Source organism: Brienomyrus brachyistius, chromosome 5 (assembly GCF_023856365.1).
Source record: "Brienomyrus brachyistius isolate T26 chromosome 5, BBRACH_0.4, whole genome shotgun sequence".
Taxonomy (NCBI): domain Eukaryota; kingdom Metazoa; phylum Chordata; class Actinopteri; order Osteoglossiformes; family Mormyridae; genus Brienomyrus; species Brienomyrus brachyistius.
The window spans coordinates 18,576,023-18,595,540 of NC_064537.1; the positions used below are offsets into that span (position 1 = coordinate 18,576,023).

A 19,518-nucleotide genomic window follows, 5' to 3' on the forward strand; every position below is an offset into this window, starting at 1 on the left:
AAGCACGATAATTGTCAAGCTCTTTCCATGTCTATTTGAATCTACATCTCATCTCACTGTCAGAGATAAGATGTTTCAGCATGATAACAGAATTATTTTGAAAGGAGAGGATTGAAGAGATGGAACAGAATTAGTACAGCGAGAGAGAACTTCTTCCCCAAGAAAAATAACAAGTAAAAAGTTGTTTTTTTTTCATAGAATGAACCTGGAAACATTAGACTCTGTGAAGCATTACTTCATGTCGCAAACTTCACTGCTTCATTGATTAATCGATAAGCAAGATGTAAAGGGTCTCATTCTCACAGAAGAAATAAGCACAAGGCCGGCTTTAGAAAACGGCATAGAGTATACCCCAACAACTGTTCATTGGGTGTTGAGATGTAAAATTTCATATATAAAATGTAACCGACTATATTATGGCTGATGGTCACAAAAACCTAAACCACATTATGGTGGTATGTAAAATATGAGATAGCTGTTATTATGACAGAAAAATAGCATTCATAATTAGAATTCATATTAACTAATGAGTTACAGCGGCTACAGTATCATTTTATTACTACCAGGAATCAAAAATTTTTAGATCAAAGGAGTGCTACAAGAAATCTTTTTATAATCCTTTTTCTTCTGAGATTCATGTTCCATACTGTGAAATTGACGAACAATATTTAATTTAAAATCACGTATTATCAGTAAAATAGACATTTCAAACCTTCCAAAGAAAAACAAATTGAAAATAACATCAATTTAGACCACTCATTACACTGATAAATAGAAACTCAATGTTTTGAAATATTCTCAGCATTTACTTTCAGTAGTAAAAATTGTAATATACTACAAACAACTTCATAAAACTATGATACTTGACTTTAGCTTTGAATTTTACTCGGATTATTTCTTAAAAATAGGTCACGATACACATTACAAAAGAACACCAACAATAACCAGTGTAACAGTTGTCCTTACATATTGTGCACAATCATCTTGAAAGAACTTCTTGTTCAAGACACATATCAATAAATTTCTGCAACAGTAACACATTTTCGTGCCCAATTTCCAAATTGTGGAAATAAGAGCTGATAGCAGTATCTTAACACAGATTGCTGCAGTTGCACTGAACATTTACCACCAAAAAAAAACCCATTAAGCAACATTAATGGTCCCATCATCTGGTAAAATCAGGCAGAGCGCTGATGAAGACACTTCAAAGTCACTCACTGAACTACACAAACAGACAAGCAACAAATTTACATTCTCCTGATTGCATTAGAGTACTTGCACACAAAGTACACAGAGATGATTAACAGTTCAGTAATCCCCGCATTTCAAAATAAAAGTGGAAATTAAATAGCACTGGGGCCACGATAAGGAAACTTATATAGTTAATGAAGGACCATTTTATAGACGTCACGGTGGCAAGATCTAACATGAACCCTTGGTCAAATGCATCATTAACTTGTTTATTTTTAAATATAATTAGATGCAGTTCAAAAACTAACTGCATTAATCCCACCAACGAAAGTATTACCATGTTTCTCACACCATCCCCCACACTCACTGCACCTGCGAGTCGGAGAGCGTGTCAGGCAGTACTTGTGGGCTCAGTGTACTTGTCTCTCAGCTGTCCAGTGAGCCACTGCTCTTGTTCTTGTTGCGACTCAGCGGGAAGGTGGACTTGCTCTGCGGCTGGGTCATCTTGCTGGCCAGGTAGACAAAGGGCTCTATGAGAGTCCGCCGGTCCGATACCGACACCTCCCAAAGGCGCACCTTCTCCGTCTTGGCCCAGTGCTGTGCCACCTCTGAGTCCACCTTCCTCAGGTGCTTCAGGTCCCCTTTGTTCCCCAGCACTACAATTGTCACCTGTCCGAAATTGTATCAATTGTCAGTCCAACCATCAAAAAAAAGTGCTCTAATAGAGAAAAAAAATATGAGATACACTCTGCCGGAACTTACCGGAATTTTTATACTGATACTAGGGCATCTTGCTAAGTCAAGACCCCATGTTGTTGCTCACCATGTGGCCAACAATCCACCCGTATTTGAATTGTCAAATGACTTTAAACATACTTTGCATTTTGCTTTCCATTTACATTTACCTCAGCCAATCAGTTGCAATATTTGGAATTGGCATGCCAAGCAGGTGAAAATTTGCATTTTCCCATTGTGAGCGATGTAAATTACAAGGTAGCAAGTTTGCAGCAAAGTTTTCTTGCTGAAGATTAATCAAGCACGTACTCCACAGTTACACCCCCCTCCTTGATTTGGGATGCTGCTCTTTAACTTTTACATTCGATGCAGTAATAAATACCTTTTTGCTTGCATCTCCATATTTTTGCATTGGAAAATTCAATCGATAACCGATATACTTTTGCCTACTATCACTGGTGCCAGCAGTGAAACCTGCCAGCACTTACTGGAATAATGTTACGTCTAGTGCTGTCAAAAATTGCCAAAAATTATGTCTGATTATTCTTTCTAAAAAAAAAAAAAACAGATAGATATTTGAATAGTTTGAACCTATTTTGTGCATTACAACAAGAGACATAACTACTTAAAAGTGATTAGTTGTCATTGTTGACACACCACAGCACACAGTGCACAACAACTAAATTTGTTTTCTGCATTTAACCCATATGTGACAATGTGACATAGCAGGGGGCAGCTAATTCAGTGCCCAGGGAGCAGTGCCTGGGGGCAGTACCTTGCTCAGGGTACCTCGGTGGTGCCTTGCTGGTAGGGGATTTGAACCTATAATCTTTCAATTACAAGTGCGCTTCCCTACCCAGTAAGCCACCACTGTTGTATGGGTATGTTTATTTAAGCATGTCTTTTAAAAGATTTACATATCTAAACATTAAACAATAAACAAATATAATAATTGGTTACTGGATATAGAAAGGACAATTCAACGCTCCAAGCAAGCTATGCTGTGATAAACATGGAACAATAATTATTTTTTAATTGATGTGAAACAAGAAATAACAATCAAACCATTGGGGACCAGCAGTGCATGAAGTTTCTGCCTGTAGCCTATTCAATATTCTATATCTATTCAGTCAGTACAGTAGCATACACTTTTGATATGTTTTTGTTTAAATAAAATTAAGGCAAGTGCATATGAATGAAATAAGCTTCTTTGTGTAAAGCACTGCAGAGGGCAAAGTTGTTGCGGGCAGAGTGAAATATGAGGCAACATGGCTGTTTCGGTGGAGATCCAGACATCAGATCAAGCTCATTTGGGTGCATACTTTTGAGTTGTGCCCGTTAGCTTGCTAGTGCTGGAATGGCAGGCTACCTGTGGCTTACAGAGCTTGTATACAACTTCACTTAAAGATTCCACAATTTTTCCATCTACTGACCAAAATCTGAAATTTTTCCAAACAGGACTTTTTTTTTTAGATTGCTCAGAGTGCAACTCTCTCTCTCTGGAGCAGAGTTGGGTTGTGACGCTCTGCCATCATCACCACATGGTGTTTGCTGAACCATTCGTTTGCGGCAATCCATGAAAATGACATTCTGACTCCTGGCTGTCATGAGGTACATTCAGTGCAGCGGCACAGGCCCACACTAGAATGTTTTTTTACAATGAGGTTATATCATATTTGAATGAAATTTAGCATATTCATTGACAGCCATAGTTACATCATTTTTGATTCTGTGGAAAATCAAAGACTGATCTGCCTTCCAGATTCAATAATAAATTACAAACATCTTGCACGATATATAAATAAAATGAGAGTAAAAGGCCATTATGAGCGTGATCGATCCCCCCAATAATTAACTAATTTAATTAACACCTAAAAAAAAAAGACTTTTTCATCCTTCATTGTTTTACGGTGGTGGTGCAGCTTTCTATAAAATTACATGTGAAGTTTAACATACAAGTTCTTTATGTCTCCCAGGCTTATTTAGCACAAAGGCCACAGTTCCTGTTGTGCTACTGTAAAGCAACACATGAAAGTGGCCAGGAACTACAAAAGTTCCCAGTCATTAAGGCCCCAGAACTCAGAGCTAGGAACTAGGAACTTCAGCGGGGAAAGTGCCTAGCGATGGGAAATAAATCTTAATCCTCCCTGCCCTCGGCTCATTACACCAATCAGCACTTTGTCGGTTTGTCAAGCATCACCACGCACCTCCTTCTTGTCACGGTAGCGGTCGATGTCTTTCTTGAGCGCCTCCACGCGCTTAAAGGACTCCTTACTGTCAATGCTGTACATGAGCACAAAGCCATCGGCAAAGCTGTAGTAATGCCTTGGGAACTCCAGGCCATCCTTCAGTCCTCGTGTGTCATAGAAGCGCAGCTGCTCACGCACGCCCCTGTCAGTTTCCACAGAGCCAATGTAGATGTCCTCAAGGGTCTCCATTGGCTCAGAGCCTGTGGAGAAGCAAGCTGAGCTTACTCTACTTTTAAATAATATCATAATATCCAAAGCCAGGCATTTTGGCGAATGGGCGGACCATGTCCCATGTAAAAGTTGTATTGAGATCTAGATGTATTATGAAAGCCATTTTTATGATTACCTTTTTTCAGTTTTATATATTAAAAAAGAATGGATATTAAAGCGCTGACAAACATCTAATCCATCTATATTCAATTTGCATCTTTAAAACATCCCACAACACAAAGATATTGTTTAGATATACCAACCAAGTATGTTAAATAACATGGCACGTTTACGAATTCCCTATACTATTACTCAGAGTGCATTCGCAGTAATCATGTTTACACTGTAGGAACTTATCGATATCGTGTTATTATCAAGGGTATTAAAGGGTATAACACTTACCGATAACATGATTGGCATATAGAAGATGCTCCAGCACAGCGGTTTTACCAACGGCAGCTTGTCCGCAAACCACCACCTTACAACTTTTGCCCATTATGAAGTATTTTCACGGTAGAGTCAAACTCCTTCAACTGAAATTGATTCGTACAATATCGATCAGGCTTTATACATCGTATTTTAAAATCAAGTCAGATATACAGTGATGTAAGAGAACACGGAACCAGCCATTCACTTACAGAAAGCTGGCGTTATAATAGGATATGTGGATGTAGATGGTGGTTGACATACTTGCCCTACACTCAAGCAAATTTAAATAACGGACATTGTATACAGCATAGCTGCGAGGTATTGCTTCAGAACGCCATTTTCCGATGTATTATCAATATCTTTTATTTTGGTCATTAATATTATGCTGAGTATTTCCACCTACTTAAGGAAGACAGAGAAATAGACTTGCCTTTCAGTTCGTCAGTTTATATCAGTACCAGTTTATATGTGTATGTCAGCAGATTAGGCAGTAGGGGAAATGGTTAACTTTTCCATATGGCCCCATTAGTAAATTTTTCGCCGTTCTAGCAACAAGTCATGTTCAAAACATACCAGATAAACAAAGCATAAATGTAAAAGTGCTTACTTCTAAAACATGTAAAGTACAACGACAACCAGCTGAAGACTGCACTCACCTCTTCTCAACTTCCTGTTTACTTTCATGATGATCACCTGATGAAGGCTGGACATCGCAGAGTCGCTTGCATCTCAGCACGCCCCCTGCCGTTTGGAGGTCATTACAGGCACATGTCGCAAATCTATCTATCTATCTATCTATCTATCTATCTATCTATCTATCTATCTATCTATCTATCTATCTATCTATCTATCTATCTATCTATCTATCTATCATTTTTAATGAAAACTGACTGATGGGATATAGCCATACCTAACCGCGATGTTACATACTGTATACTAAATATACTGAACCGTCTGATCCATCGCCTTCGCAGCTGTGGGAACTCATTCAAACTGCAGCAGCTCAGCCTTTCCCGGGAACTACGTCATCCGATGACGTAAGATTAAGCTTTCTATGGTGTGACTCAAAGTCTCTATGGTGGCCGGAAATATCCTCCTTTCCCATGGTAAGATGGCGGCAGTTGACAGCGAAGTGCCAATGGAGCCGGAGACGCACATCATGAACGAAGAAGAGATCGAACGGTAAACAAAGGCCGTCCGTATATGTCTTTATAGGTTTACAGGCAGCTCTCTCAGTCGGTACATGGAGGGTGTAAGTGCTGGTGCAGTTTCTGGTTATTATCGTCTAATCGGCGGTTTTTGCTGTGTTAGGGGGTTTGTGAGGCCCTGCTCACTCTCTTCCTTTCACAAGTCTCGTTGTGATCCGTCCATCGCATCTTTAAAGCCTTCTGTCCTCTACCTACTCCTATTATTCTCGCCATCAGTAAGCCGTAAACGACCTATCGTGATAGCGTGTTAAAATTAAACGGTAAACACTAATGGTACTATAGCTGCGTTGATGTCCTGTAATGTTTGGGGAAAACTGAGACATGTATAAGATTTAGTACAATTTATTTTAGGACAACATTAACGATTACGGGCCAAAAACAAGATACGTCGCTGTGGTTTATTTGAGCTAATATGTATGAATGTTGGCAAAATGACCGCCGTGTTCATGGGTTTTATATTTTTGTAAAGACAACTTTAGCGTCTTAGGAGATAGTTACCTAGATTTTATTTTTCCAGGCATTAGTTACATAGTATAACGTTAACCCAACTTACTAGATACGACAGTTGTAGTTGTTTTAGATTAACAAAGGTAAGCATACCTATAAGTAAATCATATCGTTATCATGTGTATGGCACGATATATTAGAACACATCCGTTCTGGTGGAATGTATTGTAGTAACTGACATGCATTAGATTTTATTTGATCAGAATTGTAGACACGTAAATTCACTGCATATTGCGTATATAAGAAACCTAAATTATGATTTAACCCGTCGCGAGCTATTAGGTTACGATATGCGCATATATAACCATCGTCACACGCTTTACATTTTTTCCCAGTGACTCTCAGGTGCTGACCGGTTTCATGCCATCTCGAAAGAATGGTGGTTGTTTGCTTGTGTGATAATTCATTTAAACGGAGTAGCCCCATAAAGGCAGGCCGCCAGTTACGCAATACACATTTCTTGTAATTGGTGCAAAAGTCCCAGCAGTGTCACAGGGCTGTCCTATATAATCCCATATAATACCTGTACCTGAAGATAATAATAAAAAACATAATTGGCCATGGCTTAAAGTAGCTCGAATCCCTCTATATGTGTATTGAGGCACCTGTGTCTGGAGGTTAGTCTTCAGCACTTAATTTTCCTCTCTAGGTCATCTGTATCACGACTGTATTTAAAACCCAGTAGGAATTCAGCACCTAGCCTAGATTTTTGGTCGTAATGAAGAAAAAAGAATCGAGGCCATTTTTTTGGCCTTGTTTCTTCTTGGAGCAATTTCTGTGAAGTAGCGTGAAATTATAACGTGTATGTCAGGCGTCTTTGAATCTTTAAATCAAACCCTATAGGCCTTCACCTTTGGGTAGTTTTTGCTACCCTGTCATCATGGTTTCTACTCCTGCATGCAGTCACATGCCATTTTGACAGGATGGCACCTCTATATGGTTTCTCTTATTGCTACATGCCAGTATTTCCCAATCCGGTCTCCCCGACGGTCCACATTTTTGCTCCCTCTCAGCTCGCTGCCAGACAGTCCATGTTTTTGCTTCCTTCCAGCTCCTGAAGCCCAGCACACATAGTCCATTCATCTCTAGAGTGAACATGCAAAGCACAAGGCAGGGTGTACCCTCCCTCCCCCCTTTCACGTTTATGTTACATAAACCAGTGTGATGGCAAAGTACCTGCCTGAACCTACCTCTTCTATTTCAGTTTCAGTGTTCAGTCGCATAACCAATTTTGTCATGTTTTAATGTTTCCTTTTTCATATGTATTTCTTTCATAAGTATTGTTGCTCTGCAACGTCCGTGTGGAGTGATACCAGAATGCTGGGTGTCCTGTTGAATATAAACATGCTCCTACTTAATGGGTAACTGTTCTTCCTTGGTCTCTGTGTTTTCTCCACCTCTGTAGGGAAGCAGAAGGTTTCAAAGAACAAGGGAATGCCTTTTATATCAAGAAGGATTACTCTGAAGCATTTAACTACTACACCAAGGCCATAGGTGAGGATGTTACAGCTGTATTCCAGTACCTTTCTCCACTGACTGCAGTGACGCTCGCATGCAGTGAACCAGTTTACCTGAAGATTAAACCGCCCTCCACTTGCTTTTCCAAAACATCAACAATGAGATGTGTGTGTCTAGTAAAGCTTTTAAGTTTTATAAAATCGCTACAATGAGGGAAGGAAGGAACTCGGTCCATTTTGCAACAATAATATGGACAAAGAATCTCTCTCATTCAGAATATTAGGCTGAGGCTCTTCCCTTAATCTGTATTCAGTGTTTTATTCCCTCATTGAATATTCACTGTTTTCTCAAGATTTTTTTTTTCCTTTTCCACATCCAGGCACTATTCTTTTTTTTTTTGGAAACTCATTGAGTCAGTCATGTTTAATGGGTGCCAGTGGATCCATTAATAAAATCTGGGAGGAAGAAATGACTTCTGATTATGCAAGTAAAATAATGATTCTTTTTGGGGCCCATCATAGCTTTTTCTTCACTGGTTGTGATCGGGCAGGAAGGAACCGATGGGGCAGGTTATTTGGTCATGTGACCACTGCAGAGCGGTTTTCCAGTTTGGTCGGGCACGTGGAAGTGTGCAGTGGACTGTGATATCAGTTACGGCTCTTGGACTTTTAGCTGGAGGGGCCCAAAGCTGTCATTGTCAAATGGACATTAAACCGCAAGCATACCGATTAAAAACATCACGTGAACGTGGCGAGGTAATATAAGGGTTATAGCCTGCATGTGTTAATGAAACGAATAGCTTGAAGCATCATAGGCATGTTTGTTTTAAGACACAGACTGTTTTCTAAATACAGTGTTGATGTTATTGCTTTTGACCTCTGATATGTTGCTCGTAGGGGGCTATATATGTATGTATGCAGATGTCCGAATCAGTCGTACCAGATATTAAACAGATTTTATACTGCTAACTCCATAGTACAAATTTCAGGTAATTTTCTATTGACCCCCATGTGTGAATGGAGCAGACATTTCACTGAGTGTTAACTTGGACGTGTTGCCAAGCGTACAAATATCTGAGGGTGAAAAGGCCGGATCGTTTACACAAAGAGGACTCCAATGTGTATGGAGAGGTGGTGTGAATCGGGAGCTTCTGCCTGTAGTACTGTAAACAGAACCCCACAACTTCTGCGGTGTGAGTCTTACGTCATGCCCCGCCTCCTGCATGCTCTAGCCAAGCGCCACCCCTCCTCTAAACCAACCGGTGTATTTCCAGTAGATGTGAATGTGTCTGACACGGACACTCTCCGCTTGTGTGCCACATGTGAGTCTGTGACGATGACCCGTATTTACTGATCTCTGGGTTTTTTGAGTTGTTACGTAGATACTTGCATAGATCTGTCTTGTGACCCTGACCGGGATAAACCATTAGAAGATAAATGGATGTGAATAAATGAGGAAAACCTAATAAAATTAAATCCCCATTACAGTCAAATCTTTAACTTTGTGTAAATGGGTGTATCCTGTTTATTTTATGAAATCAGTTACGATACTTTAATTTTTTACTTCCCCAATTATGCAATAAAATTCCCAGGTGTACGCAGAATGGAACATGAATGCAACATAATTTTGTTGTACCGTGGGATCCTGGTATCGGGGAAAGAATAGGAAAATTGCAGAAATAAATGCTTCATAAGTTTTGAACTGCTCTCCAAGTGAGTACAGGCTGTGACATGGTGAAATCTGCCAGCCCAGTCACACCCAGTACACGAATCCTTTCCATTTGTTCCCCTACCCACACTTCCCAGTAGGACTGTTATCCAGTCTGTCTTTTGCGTCCCTGCTGATTTCATTTGTCACGTTTTTGTAAATACAGACAAACACTGCTTCATTGCTCTCTCATCCCTTGATGGATATTTTTTCATTGCTGTTTTGTCTGTTGAGAATTAGGCTAAAATGTCAGAACTCCTTTTCATTCCAGAGACCATACTGTCCAGTACTATATAATAATGTATGTTGTACTTTATTATTATATTTAAGGTTGGTAATCTCTTAAATTATTCATAGTATTAATAAAACTTTGCCATAGGTATGTACACGAAAATCGCGTTATATGTGGGGTCCACTGATGGTTCACTATCATCTGCGTTTTCTACTATCCGTGGTAGGACTTGGACCATATCGCCCATGGATACGGGAGGACTGCTGTATCCCAGTTTAGTTTTCACAAATGATTTTGATCACATCACAGTTCCTTAGGTTTGAGTTTCCTTTAAAATGTAGTTCTAGTAAGCAATCCTGTTTTGATTGGCAAAACTGTTCTGATTTTTCGATCGTCCAATAACTTCAGTATGTGTTTCTGATCTTCCAGGCACCTGCCCTAAGAATGCCAGTTACTATGGGAATAGAGCGGCCACCCTAATGATGCTGAACCGGTACCGGGAGGCGCTGGAGGACTCCCAGCAGGCTGTGCGGCTGGACGACTGCTTCATGAAGGTCAGGGCAGTGCTGTGGTGGGACATATGAGTCAGTTAAGGGAGCATGTGCTGGAACCAGTAGGGGTAGCAAGTCAACTGGGCGTTACTTGGCAAAGAGTATAAATGCACCATTCAGAGTGTATGCATCAGGGTCATGCATTCAAAGTACTTTTAGTTTCAAGTTTATTTTATAATAAACTAACTGACTGGCTGTAGTAAACATTGTAGTCTCCCTGTTGTGTATTGGATTATGTTCAGTGCTCATGAACAACACTTTCTTTCTGTGGCAGGGCCATCTGCGAGAGGGTAAATGCCACCTCTCCCTGGGTAATGCCATGGCTGCCAGGCGATGCTTCCAGAAAGTTCTGGAACTGGAGCCTGACAACAGGCAAGCACAGCAGGAGGTGGGTCGCGCTAACTGACCGGTTTAGATGTGTTGGCTTGAAGCCCTTCGCCCATTTACACCTTCAGCTATCATGGTCGCTGTGGAGGTGGCCTTGATGTCAGATTTGTAGAGAAAATGGTTGCGTTTGATGTTTTATATACTGGCAAAAGAAACCGTAATTTTTGAACGTTAGTGTTGTTTATGGTGGTTGTCCTGGTTTAGAGCCTGTTCATATTAAACGTCTGTAACGCCGTTGTTTTATGTCTTAGCATAAGAACGCAAACACCGTCCTGGAGTATGAGAAAATGGCAGAGTGTGATTTTGAAAAGCGGGATTTCAGGAAGGTTTGTTTCTCCTTTTTCCAGTTCTCAGAAGAACTGTTCAGCTCTATTAATGTGTTGTGAAGGTAACTGGTTCAGCATATTAATGCTTTCATTTTACAAATCTGGTCGTCGTTTTCATGGTTGACTTCCCCGTGACCTTCTGCAGGTGGTCTACTGCATGGACCGTGCCTTGGAGTTTGCCTCTGCCTGTCAGCGCTTCAAGATCATGAAGGCTGAGTGTCTGGCCCTACTGGGCCGCTACCCAGAAGCTCAGTCCGTCGCCAGGTATGCAGTTATCAGTACTTTGCTCATATGCTTCAGCATTGCTGTTACTCTTCTGCCTGAATGTTGCCCAGAAATCATATTTTTTGCATTGTGGGGAAAAACACAAGAGTAAATATTGGCTTGGTAAGGGATGAAAATTTTCCAGATGAATCCGCAATCAAATCGTTTCAGCAGGGTTCCCAGCGTCCTCCAGACTCTTTGTGGTTTTTGTGATTGCTTTCCGCAGTGACATCCTGCGCATCGACTCCACGAACGGCGATGCCCTGTACGTGCGTGGCCTGTGCCTGTACTACGAGGACTGCATCGACAAGGCCGTGCAGTTCTTCATGCAAGCCCTGCGCATGGCGCCTGATCACGAGAAGGCCCGTCTCGCCTGCAGGGTGAGCCAGACGCTCTCTGATCTCCTCTCCAGCTTCTGAACCTTTTGCTTCAGTTTATGCACGTTTCACTTCCCTTCTTTGACCTTTTACACCATGGAAATCTGGTGTATTATTTCTTTATTTGTGCTTTGTTTTCTCGTGTGGTTTGTTCAGAATGCCAAAGCCCTGAAGGCCAAGAAGGAAGAGGGTAACACTGCCTTTAAGGACGGCAACTATGAGGCTGCCTTTGATCTGTACTCCGAGGCCTTGATGATAGACCCCAACAACATCAAGACCAACGCCAAGCTCTACTGCAACAGAGCCACTGTGGGCTCCAAGGTGAGAGCCAAGTGTCTTCCACATCTTTTCTTCTGACACCCTGTTCACAGTAGGTCCCAGTTACAACAGGTCATTAACTTAATCATGACTAAATTAGACTGTGTCTGTTTAAGATAAATGATGCCTATTCTGGTAGTTGAATCGTGTAGCTGGAGTAAGATTAGGATAATATGGAACCCTATTTTTATTTATTTTTATTATTTTCTAACATGTTCTAAGGGCAGAAGCAAAAATTATTGGTTCAGAGAGATAACCAATCAAATTGTAGAGAAGGAGGGTCCAAGCAACTAGAGGCGATGAGGCCAACCAATCAAATGTCTTGGTCCCACCATCTCCAGTTGCTTGGATCACTACCGTCAAAGTGAATCTAAAACTTATAAAATTTCCAATCCTAGCCTGGTTATTAGACAAAACAACATCGAAATTGGTTTCTCCCCTTGTAGGGGTTTTAACAAACTGAGTAAAAAAAGCAATGCTGTACCTGTTCCACCATCTCAAGTTAATTTACAGAAGTAAATTTAAAATCACCCGTAATTATCACATCATTTTTATTGCTCATAATCCTGATATTGTCGTATAACATTCTGCTTTCCTCTGCAGCTACATTAGGTGCTCTATAACAAACAATAATGCCATTTGAGGTTTTATCATCTAGTTTTACCCATATAGCTTCTGTACTTTTATTTTTATCCATGCATTCCCTTTTCATATACTGCAACACCTCCCTTCTTGTCTATCTGGTCTCTACGGAACAACCATCCATATTATATCCTCCTCCATCATTGTCACTCAACCATCATCGCCGCATGTACACCACTCTCTCAGTGCAGCAATCCCAGCAGCCTCTGCCTCAGCAATCCCAGCAGCCTTTGTGTTTGGATGCCGCAACCAGCCTGGACCTGGCTGGCTGCTCTCCATCACTGATGTTTGGTTACACGCTCTTTGGGGAAACCCCATGTAACCCATTCTCACACAAATCTTTCCTCCATTCTTTCCACAGCTTAACAAAATCGAACAAGCTATGGAAGACTGCACGAGTGCCATCAAGCTGGACGAGACCTACATCAAGGCTTATCTACGCAGGGCACAATGGTTGGAAGCTTGATCTTTGGATTCTGGTCATGTTTGTATGTCCAAGGGTGATATCGCTACAAGTTGTGGGCCCTGTGACACATTATGGAAAGTCGTACTGCTTTAAAAGGGACCTATTGACTACTGTAAATCTATTGAGATAAAACAGAGGTAGACGTTTGAGGTACAGAAAGTAAAAATGCAGAGCAAGATTACGTTTCCACAACCAATTGAACATAAAGTGTCACTTAACTGGTTGGTTGAAACAAAATCTTGCTCTGGATTTTAACTTTCTGCGCCTGAAATGTACATCTTTTGAGATCAAAAGAACGTTTTGGACAAAACGTAGCCATATTTCCTTATTTCATTCTGAAGTGCTTCTTGAAGTTGGAGCCCAGGTACCTGACAGTGAGCTCTCTTCCTGTTTAGTTACATGGACACAGAAATGTACGAGGAAGCTGTGCGAGACTATGAGAAGGTCTACCAGACAGAGAAAACAAAGGGTAAGGCATGTCTAAGATTTCCCTCAGACAGGCTTCTACGCACTAGTTGGAGACTTAGTGTAGTTTTTCTGAATTATTGCATTCTTGTAGTTTGTCACTATAAACAGCATGTTGATTACTAATAGTGAGCAGAGGTGGACAAAGTACAAAACTCCATTGCTTGAGTCAAAGTATAGATACTCCCGGTCAAATGTTTCTCCAAGACAGTGGTTCTCAAACTCGGTCCCCGGGACCCACTGCCCTGCTTGTTTTCCAGCTATCCCTGCCCCACACACTGCTGATTACCTGGATCAGGTGTGTTCAGTCAATCAGAAGCTGAAAGACAGCTGGGACTTGTGTGTGGGGCAGGGATAGCAGGAAAACGAGCAGGGCAGTGGGGCCCGAGGACCGGGTTTGAGAACCACTGCTCCAAGGGAAAGTTGTTCAGTCAAATTTTTACTTGAATTAAATTATTGGAGTCCTTGTGCTTTTGAAAACTTAAGTACTTTTAAAAATCACTTGCTTTTTAATGGCAATGCATTGTTGTTTTGTTGCCACAATGGATTTACAGAACCTAATGATACTGAAACAACTTATTCAAATGCTCACTGACTTGCTTGTAGAACCTGTAGAATAACAATCTTGTGGAAAATGCTACAATAACCATAGAAACAAAATTGAATTGAGAAAAGGACAGCCATTGTTTTATTTTGTTTAGCAACCCCCACAGCCCACCCTCACAAAACAGCATGGTAGTGTTCTGACACAGCTGTGCGTGCATGTGTGCTGGCGGGGGCTCGACAATGAAACTGAAACACGGCCAATAATGTTTGAGGTTTCACACCTTTATTTGGGTGGCCTGGTGGCCAGTCTTCACTGATTGCATGTTCCATCAGCAAGAACAGAGTGTGCAATAGCAAAGCTGTACAAAAAGATGCAAAAAGATGCAATCCACACAACATAATGGGAGATATCAGCGTTGAAAAGAAGATGGTTTTAGTGCTCAACTCGTTGCCACATCCTATGACCAGGGCGCATAGTCTTTGTGGTATTTTGAGTGCCATGGTATCCTGGGTAACGTCGGAAAACCACCACGAAGGACGGACCACATCCAACAGGAGTAACTGTGGACACAAGAGGAAGCCGTCTGAAAGGGATATTTGGGACTAACGCGGATTGTATCCAAAAAACTGCCCAACTCTCTGTAGGATTAAATGCACACCTCAGCTCTCCCGTTTCCACCAAAGGGGTCATTGGAAGCTCCACAGGGTCAGTATTCATGGCCAGACTGCTAGAGCCAAACCTTCGGTCATTTGTGCCGATGTCAGACATCAACTTCAGTGGTGCTAGCAGCATAACTCTTGGGCTGTGGACAATGTGAAACATGTTCTCTGATGAGTCCACCTTGACTGTCTATCCCACGTCCGGGAGAGTTATGGTGTGGAGAAGCTCCAAAGAGTGCCGTGGCGGGGGTGGGTTTCAAGCATTGTACCCTGAGGGTGGTGCCGTGTATCAGGATGATAATGCACTAACACGCACAGACTGGTGACAGAGTGGTTTGATGAACATGAAAGTAAAGCTTAACATCTCCCATTATCTGCACAGTCACCACATATAAATATTATTGAGCCACTTTGGGGTGTTTTGGAGGAGCGAGTCATGAAACGTTTTCCTCCACCAGCATCACATAGTGACTTGGCCACTGTTCTGCTAGAGAAATGGCTCAAATTCCCTCTGGCCGCGGTGCAGGGCTTGTACCTGTCATCCCCAGGACTAACTGATGCTGTATTTGCCACAAAAGGAGGCCCTACACCGTACTAATAAATTACTGTGGTCTAACCCCAGGTGTTTCGGTTTCATTGTCCAACCCCTGTATATATTACATGGTGGGCACCAAATGTCCACTCAGAGTCATAAAAACCAGTTGTTTTGTAGTTGTGAGGGCATTTTTCTGGTGCCCACAAGGGGAAACTTATATAAATATGTAAATGCAGTCAAAAAACACTTTTGTTTGGTTCCTTATGGTTACGGTCATCATTCTTGGGATTATGGCTATGCCCATATGGAATGAATGGAAAGTTCTTACAAATATATCGATACCGTGTGTGTACACATACATTTACGCACATGCATCCATCAGGCAGACAGTGGGTTGGTTGTAAATGCAACTTCTTCTCGAAATAATTAATAAATAAAATAACCAACCCAGTTCCACACTTCCAGCTTTTTAACTGTCCAACAGCAACTTGACTGACGGAGTAGGAGGAGTTTTCTGTGATTGGTTTTTCTCCTGTGACAAACACAGTATGGCCTGTCGCATTTTAGAAAGGACAATTTGTCCGCTGACTTCAAAGCTATGCTTCAAATTAATGAGTAACGAGAACCTTTATAGAAATGTAGCAGAGTGAAAAGTACAACATTTGTTTTGGAAATGTAGTGGAGTTAGTCATTAATCTCCAAAAAAAAAAAAAACTGATACTCAAGAAATATAGATACTCAAAAAATATACTTCATTATTGTCCCTCGCTGACGGTGAGCAAAGCGGTGAAATAGTCCACAAATTTACAGTTTTTCTCTGCTCACATTCATCGTTCTCAAGCCCTGTGGAAGTGCTGACCACAGACCTTGCTCGCACATACATCGGGCTTTCAGTTACGTAGAGACTGGCTATCAGGCAGAGTCAGGAAAATCACTTTAAAACGGTGCTTAAAACACTCAACACTGCTGCTGTCCTCCAGTACTCATGTCAGAGCTGCTGTATATCTCCCATTATTGTCTTTTGGAAGCTTTATAGTCAGACTATCATAGTATCCAAGTGAATGACTCCTAGGTGATCATGAGAGTCCAGGAGCCTTTTCTCTGAAAGGCCCATGTGTCTAATTCTGCAATGCCCCCCCCCCCCCCCCAATCCTTTCCCAGAACACAAACATCTCCTAAAAAATGCCCAGCTGGAACTGAAGAAGAGCAAGAGGAAAGATTACTACAAGGTGCTCGGGGTGGGCAAAAACGCCACGGAGGACGAGATCAAGAAGGCGTACCGCAAACGGGCGCTCATGCACCATCCGGGTACGCCGGAAGCCGCCGACCGCCGCCGACCGCCGCCGCTATCTATTATTTGCCCATGCCTCCGGATGGTGTAGCAGCACACTCTGGATAACTGCATACGTTTACAATGTTTCTAATCTGTTAGAAGGCTCCTTGAAGAACCCTTCACCCAGTTAGGGTGGAGTGGTAGAATGGCAAAGTTCTTCTTTGCATCAGTAACTTTTGCTGTCTTATACACTTGTTGTGCTGGAAATCTTCTCATGATGAACTTTAGTAGACTGATAAGGTTCTGATATTGATCCTCTGTTTCCCTCTTTGTCTTGGTCAGATCGCCACAGTGCCGCCACTCCTGAAGTTCAGAAAGAGGAGGAGAAGAAGTTCAAGGAGGTGGGAGAGGCCTTCACCGTGCTGTCAGACCCCAAGAAAAAGTCCCGGTATGACAGCGGTCATGATCTGGAAGATGATGGAATAAACATGGGAGGTGAGCATGTATACTTGCTGTGTTCCTACGCCGACAAGAAAAAAATGAAAAAAGTTTCTTGAATGTACTAAAACAACACACGTATAGCGTGCTGTCCTAGCGATGTGATTTTGTTATAAATATAGTGATGTGATTTTGTTGTAATACATATTGGGGTATTTATAAAACAAAAAAAGGTGCTCATAAATTTCTCTCAAACCCGTCTTCAAGTGATTTAAACGGCAAGGATGGAAATGATTATGAACGTACGCAGCGCTCATGCAAAAGCAGCGGAGGTAGACCTTGCTTGATTGGTAGCACCACTAGCAGTAGAATTTGAAGATCTGCTTGTCAGTATTTTATTCGTCTACTTACCAGTGATTATTTCTGCTGCTGGGAATTCCCCTTCAATTAGCTTTTCAAAAACATTGGACACGACTAGAAAATCTCCTTCATTCTCTTTCAGATTTCGATGCAAACAACATCTTCAAGGCTTTCTTTGGAGGCCCTGGAGGTTTCAGTTTTGAGAACAATTCATGTGTGTATATCCCCCTTTTCTCTGACATTTACTCTTACTTTCCGTCTTGCGCTGATGTATAATACTAATGAATCTTTTCCTTTTTGTGCCCCCAGCATCTGGACCAGGAAATTTCTTTTTCCAGTTTGGATAAATTGGGAAATGCCTGTGCTCACAGTAACCCTATTATGGACATCATTTGGACCACCCCCCCCCCCTATTTTATAACAGTCCTAATAAATCAGTTGTTAAAATGAAAAAAAAAGTTTGTGTTGAAAAGGGCATGAAAATGCTTATTTTTTTTATTTTCTCAAGACTGTTGTAATTTGGCTACAAACAGCATGATTTCGAATCTTTAAAATCGAATCTGATATTCAACAGAAGAACTAACATCTGTAGTTTTTAAATTATTGTTATTACTATTTATTTTTTTGGGGTAAGTCATTCATCAGATCTGGAGACAAATATGCATCAAAACAGTGACTGAAGTCTATAAATGTGTTTTTCAGGCTGTTGTTCAGCGTCAACTGTAAGACAACCTTCTGCATTTTCTGGCTGACTTACAAGACCCGAACAGCCTAGAATCGTTATCGCTTCAATGGTGCTCATAATGATTTTTGCCTAAACTGGTAATATGCAGAGGTAGACATACAGGAAACTTGAATCCTATTACGACCTTGTGTGCTCCATGGTATTGTAGAGGCACGTCAGCAGGCCTGTGGGGAAGACCCTAGTGACTGGTGTGATGTTATTGGGTTTATGAAGAATAAGTACCAAAAAAAGCAGGAAGTCTTAACCTCATGACTTTATTAATGTAACTGTCATATTTAGAAAGATATTTCTTTTCTGTACATAAACCAGGTAAAGGATACAGTCATGAAGGTACAACACACATGCTTCTTACAGAGGAGAAGGCCACTCGTCTCAATCCTGTTCTTACCTCAGTACTTTGTTTCTCTGCAGGTTTATATATCTTATCACTTTTGTGTTATTCATCTCTTGCATTTACTGGAATGTAAGCTGTTGATTTGTATGTATAGTCTGTGGTTATGCATTTTTTTAGTTTAGATTTGTATATATAAAATTATATTTTTTGTAAATTCAAACACAAATCTCCACAGGTCTTAAGTGTGGGTGCTCTTCTCGTCCCTGCCGTTTTTAATATTGCGGTTTTTTTCTGGAATGTGAACTGAACTTTTAAATGCCTGTACTGCTTATCCCGTTTGTTTATTTTATGCGTTCCATCTTATGAATGGTCGCGGGCTCGTTGTAGACAGAAGTCCTGATAGATCGTTGCCTCCATTTTTCTTTCTCAGACACAAGGATCAGTTTGTGGAAGCTAAAACCTTCTCACATTTGTGCGGCTGAAGAATGAATGTTCTTCATTCACTCCGGATCTCCGTAACCATTGATGCGTCATGCATGCTTTTGTCAGTCTGTTGTGCGCTGTGTTGTTTTGTAAACGGCACCACAGCTGTGATTTACTGTAACTTGTCCGCCATATCAGTGACCTGTTTTTTTTCCCCACACGTAAATGTTGGGGGGGGGGGGGGAAGCTACACCTCTGAACAGAGTAATTTTTTTCTATATGCGCAGCCTGGAAGTGGAGAAAATGTCTTATTGTTATTCATTGATGTACTTATGACCCATCTTTATAATTAAATATACCGCCATACTCATTTAAAGGGAGCCCCTAAAACAACCTTTTTGTTTGGGTAATAGAAAATAAAGATTCATTACTTAATTCAAAAGTTTTTCTTTTCCACCAATTTTCGTCTGTTTAGCCATTAA

The 19,518-nt window shown here is 41.2% G+C and overlaps 2 protein-coding genes across 4 annotated transcripts; one reads left to right on the forward strand and one right to left on the reverse strand.

Annotated features, from left to right (window-relative positions):
* Positions 1–649: 649 nt before the first annotated feature.
* On the reverse strand, positions 650–5,748 carry nkiras2 (NFKB inhibitor interacting Ras-like 2). Of its 3 annotated transcripts, none has more exons than XM_049014876.1 (4): positions 5,471–5,748; positions 4,788–4,918; positions 4,134–4,375; positions 650–1,860 (listed from the first exon to the last, which is right to left on the reverse strand). In XM_049014876.1, the coding sequence occupies exons 2-4, from the start codon at positions 4,879–4,881 to the stop codon at positions 1,618–1,620; spliced, it is 579 nt and encodes a 192-aa protein (XP_048870833.1). In that variant the 5' UTR covers positions 4,882–4,918; positions 5,471–5,748; the 3' UTR covers positions 650–1,617. The 3 variants fall into 3 exon arrangements, with proteins under 3 accessions (XP_048870833.1, XP_048870832.1, XP_048870834.1); XM_049014875.1 differs by having other exon boundaries at positions 5,422–5,511; XM_049014877.1 differs by lacking the exon at positions 5,471–5,748 and adding an exon at positions 5,245–5,391.
* A 92-nt stretch (positions 5,749–5,840) lies between these two features.
* On the forward strand, positions 5,841–19,478 carry LOC125742637 (dnaJ homolog subfamily C member 7-like). The gene is made up of 14 exons (XM_049014844.1): positions 5,841–5,996; positions 7,935–8,023; positions 10,356–10,480; positions 10,752–10,865; positions 11,116–11,190; positions 11,336–11,454; positions 11,681–11,834; positions 11,988–12,152; positions 13,153–13,244; positions 13,653–13,726; positions 16,625–16,771; positions 17,079–17,231; positions 17,677–17,748; positions 17,844–19,478. Exons 1-14 carry the CDS (start codon positions 5,890–5,892, stop codon positions 17,879–17,881), a joined length of 1,524 nt encoding a protein of 507 aa, XP_048870801.1. The 5' UTR covers positions 5,841–5,889; the 3' UTR covers positions 17,882–19,478.
* Positions 19,479–19,518: the final 40 nt, after the last annotated feature.

Coding starts and splice junctions, on each gene's coding strand:
- nkiras2 (XM_049014876.1), bottom strand. CDS start 4,881: ATGGGCAAAAGTTGTAAGGTGGTGGTTTGCGGACAAGCTGCCGTTGGT. Junction 4,376..4,787: donor ATATGCCAATCATGTTATCG/GTAAGTGTTATA, acceptor GCTTCTCCACAG/GCTCTGAGCCAATGGAGACC. Junction 1,861..4,133: donor GCTACCGTGACAAGAAGGAG/GTGCGTGGTGAT, acceptor AATTTCGGACAG/GTGACAATTGTAGTGCTGGG.
- LOC125742637 (XM_049014844.1), top strand. CDS start 5,890: ATGGTGGCCGGAAATATCCTCCTTTCCCATGGTAAGATGGCGGCAGTT. Junction 13,727..16,624: donor CCAGACAGAGAAAACAAAGG/GTAAGGCATGTC, acceptor ATCCTTTCCCAG/AACACAAACATCTCCTAAAA. Junction 17,749..17,843: donor CAGTTTTGAGAACAATTCAT/GTGTGTATATCC, acceptor TTGTGCCCCCAG/CATCTGGACCAGGAAATTTC.